This window comes from Nematolebias whitei, chromosome 5, assembly GCF_014905685.2.
Source record: "Nematolebias whitei isolate Nwh7 chromosome 5, NemWhi1, whole genome shotgun sequence".
Lineage (NCBI taxonomy): Eukaryota > Metazoa > Chordata > Actinopteri > Cyprinodontiformes > Rivulidae > Nematolebias > Nematolebias whitei.
The window spans coordinates 32,957,416-32,970,987 of record NC_056502.1 but is presented as its reverse complement, the minus strand read 5'-3'; the positions used below and the strand labels follow the sequence as shown (position 1 = coordinate 32,970,987).

Sequence of the window (13,572 nt, the reverse complement as noted above, 5' to 3'; positions counted from 1 at the left end):
ATATATATATATATATATATATATATATATATATATATATATATATAGACACTAAATTTGATGTAGTAGTAGCTGAGAGTTATTCCCAGACAGATTAACAGATCACAAAGTTGTTTATATAAAACTCTGGCGTGTAAGGTGTTCAGAAATACGCTTGTTTTCAAGGAATGCTCGTTGGCTGTGTATGGTCTTCTTCTGTAAACTTTTTCTTGCCCCACCCATAACTTCTGATCAGCTCAAGATAATTGATTGAAACTTGTTATGGATTTGTACCGCCAATAGACAGCATGTCATCACCCCAACTCCAAGGTCAAGATCACAAACCAAGGTCAAATGTTAGACATTGTCTTTGGTTGTCTGGGCCATTGCTATAGATTGCTGTATAATGGTTTGTCGATGAATGTATGATGTGCCATATGAGGTGCTCTTGTTCATCAGTAGTGAGAGGTGACTAACTACAACTGATGTGAGTTTACTAGATCAAGGTTTCAGGTGCTTGTATTTGTTTTGAAGCCAGTAATTAAAATCTAATAAGGTTGAGCCAGGTCCTCTGGACGGGTTCTTCTTTGTCAACCAAGAAGAACCCGTCCAGAGGACCTGACATTGTTAGATTCATGGGACTGGACTACTGAGCATGTATCAGGACATAGTAATTAAAGTGCTTTTCCTTTTGCACCAGCTCAGCTCGTTGGAGATTGATTTATTAATGTGTCCGACCCAACTTTATTTAGAGGTAGTTCACAATTTTCAACATGTTCTCATGTCTATAAACCATACACTGGGGTGGGAGCGGGCCAAAGACTGGTTTACACTTTTCAAAACTAATTTTATTTTTATTTTATTTATTTTATTTATGTTATCAGTTTGGGGAGTTGAACCGGCAACCCTCCGATCACAGGCCCACCTTCTCTAACCTTTGCGTCATCACTCCCTGTTTTCTAACTCATCTCTTTAAAAAAATACTTAAATTATAGATGTCTCTGTTCCAGTAATACGTGACATAACTCCGAGTACAGTTTACAACTTAGCTTCTAAACACAACTTTAATCACGTATTTACCACTTATGCTAAAGAATCGTCTCTACTTCTAAAGTGCTTCGCAGTCATTTATTTATTTCTCACTTTATTTTCCCAGAATCTCAAGAGGTTAATTTGTTTTAACCTGCTGCTCAAACGGATGTTTTGTATTTTGACAAAAGGTGTCACGCTTGAGTAAAGACTGATATTAATTTATCATTTTTAAATGAAATATATAATCTAAAACCATCTTCTACCACTGGTTTGTGCCTGCACTCATCAGTAAAAGGGGTTATGCTGTCAAACAGTTTGTGTAGAACATAAATACTATTTGAATTAAAACTTCTCACACAACTGTTAAAATTTAGCTATTGCCTAAAAATATATATATTTAAAAATAAAGCAACAGGCTCTTTTTTATTTTTCATCTTTCTTGTCATATAACATTGTTTCCTATGCAGTCCTTAATGTGAATAAATCAGTTTAATCATTTAAATGGTGGGGGGTGCAGAGAGTAGAGAAGGCAAGCCTGTAATTGGAAGGTCTCTGGTTCAACTCCCAACAAGCAGCTCTCTGCTCCACACAGAGGCTGTGGTAGCTCCGTGGTCTGTGGTTGTGTCAGGAAGGACATCGGGCGTAAAAACAATCACCAAGTCTGCATGTAAGTTAGTTCTCTGTGGCGGCCCCTGAAGAAGGGAACAGCTGAAAGAAGAAAATAATAATAATTTAATCTGTAAAGAATTAGTAAGTACATATAAGTAAGTTTATTATCTCAATTATCATTTTTTGGAAAATGCCAATTAATTAATTATTTACCCTTAGTAGACTAAAAAAAGGTTTGTACGCTCAAAAACAGTAGACTAAATATTTTAAGGACTTTAAATGCATTGTTAGTGTCACTTGCTCAGTTCTTGACTTTTTCTGACTGAAACAAGCGGCGCACCGATGTCCTCCATCACTGAGGGCTTTGAGTAGTGAATGTTTGTAGTTTTCAAGATGAGTGTTTTTCTGGACTGGAACTGAACAGGGAATGCAATGAAATAATGTTTTTGGTGCGAGATATTCAAGTGAGTAGGAGTTATACTGTGAGAACAACAGAGGTAGTTTTATTAATTAATTAATGTATTTATTCTCCCTTGAGGCAGTGCAGAGTGGCAGATTCTGGAGGCAGCAATTTAATTTACCACCAGGTGCAATGGTGGAGCCAGGGCCACCATAGATGAATCTTCTGCCACCTTACTCATTTGAGGAAACTATACTTTTAAACATAAAAACTGGAAAGCATAATTTCCTCAAATGATCGGGGTGACCAGTTTACATATATAAATAAAACACAAAACATGCATGTTAGGCTGCCTTCAGGCCCAGGCCTCCTTTGCAAAAGAAATCTGTGATCTTAATGATGAGAGTCTGCGATGAAGTTAGACTCAAAGCAGTCTGCTCCTCGTATAAATAATGCAACTTACTTTTTATATCTATGAATGTTTCTGTTCAGTGCCCTGAGACGACTTCTGTTGTGACTTGGTGCTATTTAAATAAACTGAATTGTATTGAATTAATGGAATTTGCCTGGTTAAATAAAGGTTAATGAATGAACATATACAGTATATGGTGGCAGCCATCTTGGATTTTGACGAGGCAACCCATTTATTGATAGTAAGCTTTCTTACATCTAGATGCAGCCACACACCAAAATGTAAGTTGGTACCTCATTCATTTTTTAAGTTAGTTCACAACATACATAGATTTGGGGTATTTCCAATTCCCCCTTTGTTCCGTGGTGAGGAACAAAAAGTAGAAAGTTAAAAATTTAAAGCTTTCTTTAATAGTTTAAATTATTCCTCCAGGATCAGCCAGGTGTCTGGATTGTCACAAAGAAGTGATTTTATGTATCAAATAAAAGACTGAATTGTCCATTTTCAGTTTTTTTAAACAATAACAACATTGTTCATTTTAAGGCCGTCCACACGAGCACTGAAAACTCCATAAACGTACCTTTTTTTAAAAGTTGTTTTTCTCTCGTCTGAGTGGCCCCACATTAAAACTCTCACAGCCAAGTGGGTTTTAATGGGTGTAATAGAGGAAACTTGAAGCTGTTTTGTCTCTGTGGACTCGATGAAAGATGCTGAAGAGGAGGCGAGCGCCTCCGAGGCCCAGCTGGAAGAGGCGCCCATATTTGTCAGTGAGTGGCAACAAAAGAGCCAAAGTTCAGCATTCAGACAGGTTTTTACTGGAACATATCTGAGCTGCGTGCACTAAACATGCACACGCATATTTATGCACCATTTTTATACACAAACATATGTAACAGTAGCTGACAACGTGCAGTTGGGGTGCACATCTGCATCCGATCTGAAAACGAGCGCGCATGTTCGTCTGTGTGAGTCTAATCACGAACGCTGGGTGCGTGAGTGTGTGCGCAATGGAAGACGGAGAGAGGCAGAAAGAGAGACCATCATGGCGTTAATGACGGAGCCAGATGCAGAGAAGAAGAGGAGGAGGAGGAGTATAAAAAAGCTCTCCACGCTCCCCATCTGGAAGGCATCGCCCCAAATGAAGTTGTACAAAACCATCCCATTGATAATAAAGCTAATTTTTATGGCTCTGACAAGTATGTAATTATGTTCAGCGGTGCTTTTCAGATTTTATCACAGTCAATAAACCACACTGGCAATTCCCGTCCCCCATTTGACATATTTACATGGATCCATCTGATTGGAGGAATTAGTTAGCTATGAGAGCTCTGATGGATATACGCTAGTGATCTGCGACTTCTGCTTCGCTCATCTGTTAGCCAACCAGGCCCTCCGCTCATCTGCTCAGTCTGTCTTTTCTTTTCTCGCTTTGTGCCTCACTCCTACTTTACACATTTCCCCTTTTGTCACCGCTTCCTTCCTCTTTGTGTCGATGAGCGCCCGGCGTTTGCTCATCGACACCTCAGCTGTTGGAGAGAAAAGAACGTCGCTGGGAGGATTAAGGGTTCAGATGTCATAAATCTAACCCTGCAAACTTCCCTAAAGCCTCATCATCTTGTCTGAGACTGTAGTTTTATTTATCTGCATTACTTCTGGATTGCTGATGCATCTTTAAAATTAAAAGTAAAACGCATCACAGTTTAAAAGTGAGTAAAAGCAGTTGTACCATGATTTTCTTTATTTATTGGTTGTCTTTTTATTTGCCCATTGAAGGCAGATGTATTTTGATATAGTCTCCATACGTTCGTGAACTTTCTCTTGTCCCAGTCCTAACTTCTGATCCACTGAAGATAATTTAACGAAACTTCATACTAGAGGTGCACCAATTGCAGTTTTCTGGTCGATCACAGATCTCTAAAAAGTTTGACCTGCCGATTCCGATTTTGGCCAATACAGATTTTGTTTATAAGCGACACTGTCAGGTGTTATAAGGTCACAATGCACCTTCAATTTTACAATCTTATTTTATTGAAAAACGTTACCTTGAACAATACCCTAGAAGCAATACAAACTTGTTTTAACTGGCCATTAGGTAGTGCTCTGAAATAAAAATGAAGTTCAAATAGTCGTTGTTAAAAATACAAACAAATCTGTAAAATCGGTTTCTCATGCAAATATCGGCCGATTGCGATCACTCAAAATTAAGGAAATCGGGGCCGATAAATCGGCCGGCCAATTTATCGGCGCACCCCTACTTCATACACAAATGCATCATCAGTAGACTAAGTGTCACATACAAGTTTCATCACCCCAGTTCCAAGGTCAAGGTCACATATTAAGGTCAAATATTATACAAGGTCTTTGCTTGCCCTGGCCATTTCTATAGATTGCTGTATAGTGGTTTTTCGACATATGTATAATGTGCCGTATGCAGTACTCTTGTTTGCTCTATCAACAAATCAAAATAAGTTTGACAAACTCTTTAGTTGTTGCTTTGTGTAAATTGTTGCTGTTAATTCTTAATTGGTTGCAATTTACAGTCTTCATTATGTTTACTTGGTGTATTGATCATTTGTTGTAAATTCATTCTTTTGAATGTTCAAGACTTTCAGTTTTTGAGTCCCCAGTTTGTGAAATTAACCAGTTAAAGTTAGAAACGGCATCTGTGTGTTTGTCAGGTGGAAAGGTTTTATTTGAGACTTAATTTTGCAGAACACAGATTAGGCTAAAGATAACTTCCCTTTTTTTCCTGTCCCTGTTAGGGGTTGAACAACTACATAATTTTTAAACTCGACATTAACATAATAAAACTTGAGTAGAACTCGAGTAGTTGATGACGTCATAGGATCGCAAGATGAAAAAATAAATAAATAAAAAATAAAAACACAAAAAAAGTCATTTGTTATTTACCAACAAAAAAAAAAGACCACCAAAACATTTGGAGAGTATATTATGCTCCTACCATTTATCATTCTGCAAATAAGTCACAGGAAAACCAAAACTATTAGTTATTATTATGAAGCTGCAAAAGTGAAATAAATAACGTGCAGCACGTCAAAAATGAAACTAAAAACAGTGGGGCGGACGACCACCCCACACCACTGCCAGCTGTGGTGCGTATTAGGTTTAGTTTTACAGATTAATATGTTTATAGGTTTTTTTATAGGTTTAGAGATTAATATTTTTTGCTTTTAGTTTGTGAAACAAGGTCAGAGGAAGCTGGTTCTGGTTCGGACGATTAGAGCCTGTGTTACACCATATTCTGTGACCAGCAACAGTGCATGCAACACCGCCCCCTACAGTCACAATATACGGTGGACACAGAATATGGTATAACACCAGTTTGCAACGAGCTCCAAACAGTCAGGAAGTTGATTCATTTTCTGTTTCCTTACGGTAGTTGAACCGGAAGATTCATCTTTAGTAAAATATTTCCATACTATTGATGCATTTCTACCTGTTTGCTAAGACTGGGCCTGCTCCGCTCAGTCTATCTGCTGGGAGAAATCCATTTGGTAGCTTCTACTAGTAGCCCGGTGCGGATCACGTGACGCAATGACGTAATTGTGACGTAATGACGTCACTGTGGGGAGTGGTGGTGCAGAGGTTAGAGAAGGTGGGCCTGTGATCGGAAGATCGCTGGTTCAAGCCCCGGTACCGACAACATCAAAAATGTGGGTGGGGTAGGTGAAGCACCCACACTTGCCCCCACCCTCATTCGCCCCACTCTGTGCCCATGAGCAAGGCCCTTAACCCCCACCATCTGCTCCCTAAACAGGTCTCTCTTGAAAATTAGTTCTCATGGCTCAGTGAGACTACCTGGATAAATAAAGGGTAAATGAAAATTACGTCACTGTGAATACTTGACGTGAAATTTAAAAACTCGATAGATGTCCTAGGTATCGACCTGTCGATTACTCAAGTAGTCTTTTAAAGCCCTAGTCCCTGTATAACCAAAGCCAGAGCTGTGTTTGACTCTGCCAATAATGCCCCTCATCTCCAATCCAATTTGTGATGTTTATGACCAGGTTCTCAAGACACAGAGGAGAGTCTGGTTTGGGAACTTTTTTTTGGGGGGGGGGGGGGTTGGTGTCTTTAGACCATGACCTTCAGTGTTCACTGGGGCTGTTCACAGCTGAGGGAAGTAATTGCAAAAAGAGTCGGATCTTTTAAGTGTTGTTTTATAAGACATCTGAAGCCAAACAGTTGGCTCAAGATACTTGGTTAAGAGACAGTCTTTCACATGCAAACATGCCATTCACAGTCCATGAGACACATGGTGCAGCGCTTTTGGAAAACCCCTCATGCTGTAGTACGTGTCACGCACAAAGCCGTTGCTTACCCCAACTTGGGAAACCCCGTCATCATGTTGGTGCCCATTTCCAGTGCTTCACAACAATGTCCAGACACTGAAGAACAGTTTACACACCGGCACATGTTTCTTCCCAACAGGATCTCCACTCTGTTCTTGCGTCCACCATTTGGCCATAACATCTGGAAGCAAAACAGTTGAAGCTAAATTACAACATTGCTGTCCAAGCTCATTTCTGCATAAACGAACACACCCTCAAACCTGGCTATTCACACAGTACTTTGCACATACCCTGTGAGAAAGACTCACTCATCCTTTTGTCTTTAAATCACCTCTTGGTCTGTTGCCTTCATACATCTCCTCCTACATGTCACTTTGTGAGTGTAGCTACAGTGTGCGCTTTCAGGACATTATTACTGTACTTGCCACCGTATATGTCCCACCACCAAATAAGTCGCATCTGTCCAAAAATGTATAATAAAGTGGAAAAAACATAAATAAGTAGCTTTGTCGTATAAGTCAAATCTATTATGCATCACCGCTGACACATCACGTTTGTTATGCGTCACTGCTGACTACCTGGAAACGTGGGCTGGTGTTGTGCCAAAAATTGATTGGCTGCCAAATGGCGTGCATGGGAGGACTTTAACAAGAATTTAACAAGATTAACACTTATAAACAATTGTTTGTTTGCTCGACATTATAGTAAAGGTGTGTCTCAGTTGAACTTTTTCTTAATAAATGCACTATATTGGTCAAATCAGCTGTAGTTCGACTGTGCAGCGCAGCAAAATGAAGCTAATTTGACATTTGCTCCAGGATTTCCAAAGTGAGACGGTGGCAGCTTCTATGGCAAGCCAAGTGTCTCATTAATAGCCACTTTTACCTATTAATGAGGCACTTGGCTTGCCACATTGTTTGAGGGCCCTCTTGTGGCTGAAAATGGTAGTGTTCAATATTTCCCATGTCGGAATGAATGAAATCGTCAGATCTCAGCTAAAACTTGGGTTATAAATATGGAGAAAAAAACGTATATTAGTCGCTTTGCCTTATAAGTCGCAGGACTTGCAAATTTATGCAAAAAGGTGAGACTTATATCGTGAAAAATACGGTACTTGCAGTGTCCACTCAGTGTGGACCTAACATGGCAAGGGACCTTCTCCTACTCTGTTCCTGTAACCTGGAATAACTTGCAAAAATATCTGAAGCTCTTGACCTTGACCTCTCTAAGGGATTTTAAACAACTGTAAGTTATGGCAAATACCAACGCAGGCATGTTCCTGTTTTTAGTATCTTACATCGTTTTATAATGTAGCTGTTCTTTGTTTTGTTTTATATATATATAATTTCTTCTATTTACTTTTCATTTTATATGCTTTTATGTGACTGTCTATTGTTGTCTGTACCTCATTTGTGTTCTTTGTTTAAAACAGGTCTTTCTTGTAAATGAGTCCTTGTGGCTCAATGAAACTAACATGTATGAATAAAGGTTGAATGAATGAAAAAGCCTCACTCAGGAAGACTGAGTCTCCCTCAAAGTTAAGTTATTGTGGGAAGGAGCAGGAGATGGGCAGATAGAATGTGGCCTCGTTCTCAATAATAAAGGGGTTGCTCCTATCTGTTAAGGTAAAGAAGGAGCAGAGCCAAATGGCAAAACCTTTGATTTGGTTGTCCATCCATTTTCCAACTCACCTGGTGTCCTTGGGTACATATCACGACTGAGGAAACAAGATCTCTGATTCAAGAGGTTGAAATGAACTTCTTCTGTAGGGTGACTGTGTTCAACCTTAGAGAGGAGCTTTGTCAGCAGGGATGACCTCAAAGTAAAGCTGCTGCTGCATTGTGTTAAAAAGAGTCAATTGATGTAGTTCAAACATCTGATTAGGATGACCCCTGGGCAGACCCAGAACTCACTGGAAGGGTTATATACTATTTCTGGTCTAGAAACACCTTGGGATCCCCCAGGAGGCGCATGTAGAGCAGGGGTGTCCAATCCTGGTCCTCAAGGGCCACTATCCTGCATGTTTTCCTTGTTTCTCTGCTCCAGCACTCCTGATTCAATGGTTTAGTTAGCGCTTCTTGTTCTGCAGAAGCCTTTTAATCACCCATGGATACAAATCAGGTGTGTTGGAGCAGAGAAACACCTGCTGGATAGTGGCCCTCAAGGTCTAGGATTGGACACCCCTAATGTAGAGTTGCTGAGTAGAGGGACGCTTGGGTTTTCCTCCTGAACCTGTTGCCTCAGGGACCTGACCACATATAAGCAGAAGATGATGGATGGACAGAAAACTGTTATGGTTAACTGAATGAAGTCTTATTAATATAAAAGAAGTGTTTCTATTGAGTCTAACCTCATTCCATGCTGTATTTAAACCTACTTTCTTCCTTTCTCCACTCTGTCTCTGTAGGAGAGAAGTCTTATCTGTGTGACCTGTGTGGGTTTGCAGGAGGCACGAGACACGCCCTCACCAAACACAGACGCCAACACACAGGTAAGCTGCGCCTCAAACAAATCCAAGAACAAACTAACTCGTCCATGCAGACTTTTCTAATCTTGGCAGGTGATTGACACTTTGAGATCCGAACCACCGTGTGGTTTAGGCGACTGTTTGCCGCGTCTCGCTCACACATGGGCACATGAGCATGACACGCCACTGACGGTGATGGGCATGTGTACGAGAATGGCTGACTGAATCTGAGATTTTTAATTTCAGTTATCATTTCACCATGTCATTCTGTCACTTTGGGAAATTGCATTTTTCAGATGGGCTGTCAATAACAAGTGTTTTTTTTATTTTTGTGGGGGGGTGGGGGGTTGAGATAGTGAAACAAATACCATTCTTAACCGTTGTCTGGCAGGCGTCCAACGATCAAGAATACTGTTATAAATATTAATTTAGTTTGCTCCTCAAATTTTGCTGCCTTCTCACTCTGATTCCTCCAGTTCGTGTCCTCCTCTCCTGTGCTCACATGTGTCACTTCCACTCATTTAGCTGCAGAGTCCATGACAGAAGATTTGTTCTCTAACCCCAACATTTGTCTGGGGAAAGTTTTCTAACAACGTGTTCTACATTTATTTTCATTACTTGATTTTTACAACTTTTTTGCAAAAGATGTTCAGGACACCTGGAGTATTCGTTCTTAATTTATGACACGGTCTTTTTGTGGGGCGGCATGGCGGATCAGTTGATAGAACTGCAGCCTCTCAGCAAGAAGGTCGCCGGATCAAATCCTGGCTGGGGGCCTTTCTGGGTGAAGTTCGCATGTTCTCTCCGTGCATGCGTGGGTTTTCTCTGGGTACTCCAGGTTCCTCTCACAGACCAAAAACATGCATGTTAGGCTGATTGGTAACTCTAAAGCCCCCAGTATACTCCCGCATACGTACGTCCACACGATACGCGCGTACTGTACGCAGAAGGTTCAGACTTTGTACTCGAGCATCCACCCTGAGCGGCTGCAGAGCAGCTCCACAGACAAGGGGCGTTTACCTTTGGGACAAATTGAGGTCGCCGATTGGTCATTTGCTGACACGCCTACTGGATTGATTGACAGGTCAGGAAAAAAAAAAAACGAGCGCCGGCAGCCTCAGCTGCAGTGGTGTTTTGTGTTTATATGTTGTTAATAAAAAGATCTAAAAAAAATTTAAAAAACAGGGAGCGCTGGTCCTGCAGCCCACACATCAGACCAGCCCACCAGGAAATCTCCAGACCCTCCCGCAGCCACGCTGGACCTGAGTTTAATTCGCTCGTGACAAATTCCTTCATTTCTCACCATTTCAGTCATGGCATCAACGGAAGTGGAAGAGATCACTGCCTGTTGAAAAAGCAAACAAAAGAAAAGGTCAGATCAGGGATGAAGAAGGGGAATTTAATACATTGGTGTCACATACAAAACAGTCCGTCGCTGGGTGGTTTATTGTGCGACACCACGTACGCGGTCATAAAATTGAGCTTTGCACAGACACGCCCTGCGGGGGTAGGCTCGCACCTCCATGTACGGACGTACGCAGGACTATACTGGGGGCTTAAATTGGCCCTAGGCGTGAGTGAGAGAGTGAATGGATGTTTGTCTCATTTGTCTCTATGTGTCCCTGTGATGGGACTGGAGACCTGTCCAGGGTGTCCCTGACCTCTTGCACTGTGATGGATGGACATGGGCACCAGTGACCTCCATGACTCGAAAAGGAAGAAGCGGGTAAAGATAATAGATGGATGGATGGCCTTTTTGATAACTTATACCTACAAGCCTGTTTGTCCTCTGTCGCAGAGTGAGGGGAATGGGAAATACCCTCTGATCCATGCATGTTGTGAGCATGGTAACTGGAAAAATATGCAACATGTCAACTTCCATTTTGGAGTGTGGCTGCATCCAGGTTAGAGCTGTCATTTCTAACCCGGGCCCGCATCAGGCCGGGTCAAAATAATGTGCTGGATGGGCGGGCTGGGCCGGTGTCGGGCTTTTGATTGTGTCAGCGGACGCTCGCGGCTGACGATCCAATTTGGATCACCATCAGTGTGCGACCGGTTGAAAGAAGTAAAAATAAAGTTCAGTTAAGCTTCAGATGGAACTCTGTCAGCAATCCATCCGAAGCCCCACTGGACTCAGCCAGTGCATCAGCGGACGCATGCAGCCAGGCCCAGCCGGTTGAAAGAGGTGGAAAAAAAAGTCCAGATGGATGACTGCCAGTGACCCACCTAAAACTTAACTGACTCAGCTGCTGCGTCAGCGGACGCGCACCTGTCCAACAACCCAATTTGGATCATCAGCCGCCCCATCCGCCGATCGTTAATAACTATAATAACTATAATATTATAATAACTATAATAATCCACTGACTCCTGTTAATAAACAAGAAATCTTATATCTTCCTTTCTTTGAAATATGTTTTTAAATTATGTCAAACTGATTTGCTTACCAAAACAGTTAAAGCTATTTTTTTTTTTAAGTTTTTTTGGGGGGGTTGAGCCTGTAATCACAGTTAATTGGTCTATTTCGGGTCAGGCTCAGAAAATATGATACGAGTTCAGGCTGGGCCGAGTCAGATTTTTAGGCCAGAATGCAACTCTAATCCAGGTGTAATAAAATTTCCTATCTATTGCTTATAACTATAGTTTTCTCAAATGATTTGGGTGGCCAAGGCCACCACTTGCCACCCACTGGCCCCACCACTGCATCTGGTGGTGGAAAAAATTGCTCCCTTCACTCGCCAAGATCCGTCACTCTGCTCTGCCTCGGAGAAGTAAAAAAATAAAAAATAGAAAGCCTCCCTCTGTTCTTCACACTCCTCCCCACTTGAATATCTTGCACCAAAACATATATGTTTACTTTCATTTCCTGTTTAATCCCAATCCAGAATAACACTTGTCTCAAAAACTACAAAATTTGACTATTCTAATCCCTCAGCGATGGGGACACTGGCGTATCGCTTATTGGGGCTTGGTTTAGTGTTGTAGTCAAGACCACCTAACCCGAGACCAAGTCAAGACCAAGACCAGAGTGTACCGAGACCGAGACAAGACCAAGACTTTTGAGGTCCGAGACAAAGTCGATACAAAGACCGCGGGAGGGTGAGAACAAGTCAAGACCAAGACCTCAAGTCTTGGAGCTCAGTCTTTTCACTGATTATCTGTCTTATACCATACCGTCACGACATTGTGACAATTTTAACAAATATAAAAGACGTTTCGTCCTTCATCCAAAGGACTACCTGGATTATTGAGCATGAACTTTGGTGCTTGAACCACTTTGGCATGACTGTCTCAGGGGAGAGGGCTGGTCCCGGAGGCCATCTCAGCACCATCAAACAGTTTTTTTTTTCCCACCATAGAGTATGCTGTTGTGGTGGGAATCAGTTTTGTTTGGTGGCTCCTCCGATCGAAGAAGTCCTTTGGATGAAGGATGAAACATCTCAGCAAAACAAAGAAACCGTCCAGATGACCTGACTGAACTTTGCTGGATATAATTATTTAACCTCCAAGCAACAAACTTATTGTTAAAAAATGTTTTACCATTAAAAGAGAAGTTTTTTTTTTTGCCTTGTTTATTGTCATAACCTGTTTTTGAACCCTCAAACACTCATTTGAAAACATTATAATAGTTTTAAAGCTGGTGGAATCATCTTACATTTTTATTGAAATAATGCTAGTTGCATTTTTTCCCTATTGTTTGTGATCTGAATCTCATCTTTCGTTCTTGTTCTTGTTTTTGTTTGTTTGTTCCAACCCCTCCACCCTGCAGGAGAGAGACCCTTTAAATGTAAGCTCTGCAACTTTGCCTCCACCACGCAGTCCCACCTTTCACGGCACAAACGTGTTCACACCGGAGAGAAACCATACCGCTGCCCCTGGTGCGACTACAGGTACCGGCTCATTGGCCCACCCTTGGCTGTTGGCGCTGATGATCAGGAGGTTGATGCATGGGGGTGGAAGGTGATGTGTCCAAAGGGGAGGTGTGGAAGTGTGTGTGGTTGATGGTTAGGAAGCAGGTGGCATTATAATCTAGTTTGTGTATGCAGGGGCTCAGGGGTGGCTTAATGCTAGTAACTTTGTGTGTGGTTGTGTGTGTCATGAGTGAAAGTGTGTGCGCGGGGGGGGGGGGGGTACAGCATGGATCCATCTCATCACTCTGCCATCATCAACAGGCCCAGCCAGATCTCCAACACACACACACACACACACACATTGTGTCTGCTGGCAGGTCCCTGTCATTAAAACACCATCACACCACATCAGTAATTACACAGGAAATTGTCGGTGAAATTGAAAAAGTTTTGGCTGGCGTTGCACATCTCAATCTCACTCTAGCTTTCTGCCTCTCCCCCCCCCCCCC

At 41.7% G+C, this 13,572-nt stretch overlaps 1 protein-coding gene across 1 annotated transcript in view; it reads left to right on the top strand.

Moving 5' to 3' along the window:
- The window catches only part of znf407 (zinc finger protein 407), a 253,669-nt gene that overhangs the window by 160,439 nt on the left and 79,658 nt on the right, over positions 1-13,572 (top strand). Inside the window, exons 5-6 of the mRNA XM_037677291.1 lie at positions 9,153-9,236; positions 12,982-13,102. Of these exons, the coding sequence (XP_037533219.1) occupies positions 9,153-9,236; positions 12,982-13,102 (205 nt within the window). The remainder of the gene's footprint in view (positions 1-9,152; positions 9,237-12,981; positions 13,103-13,572) is intronic.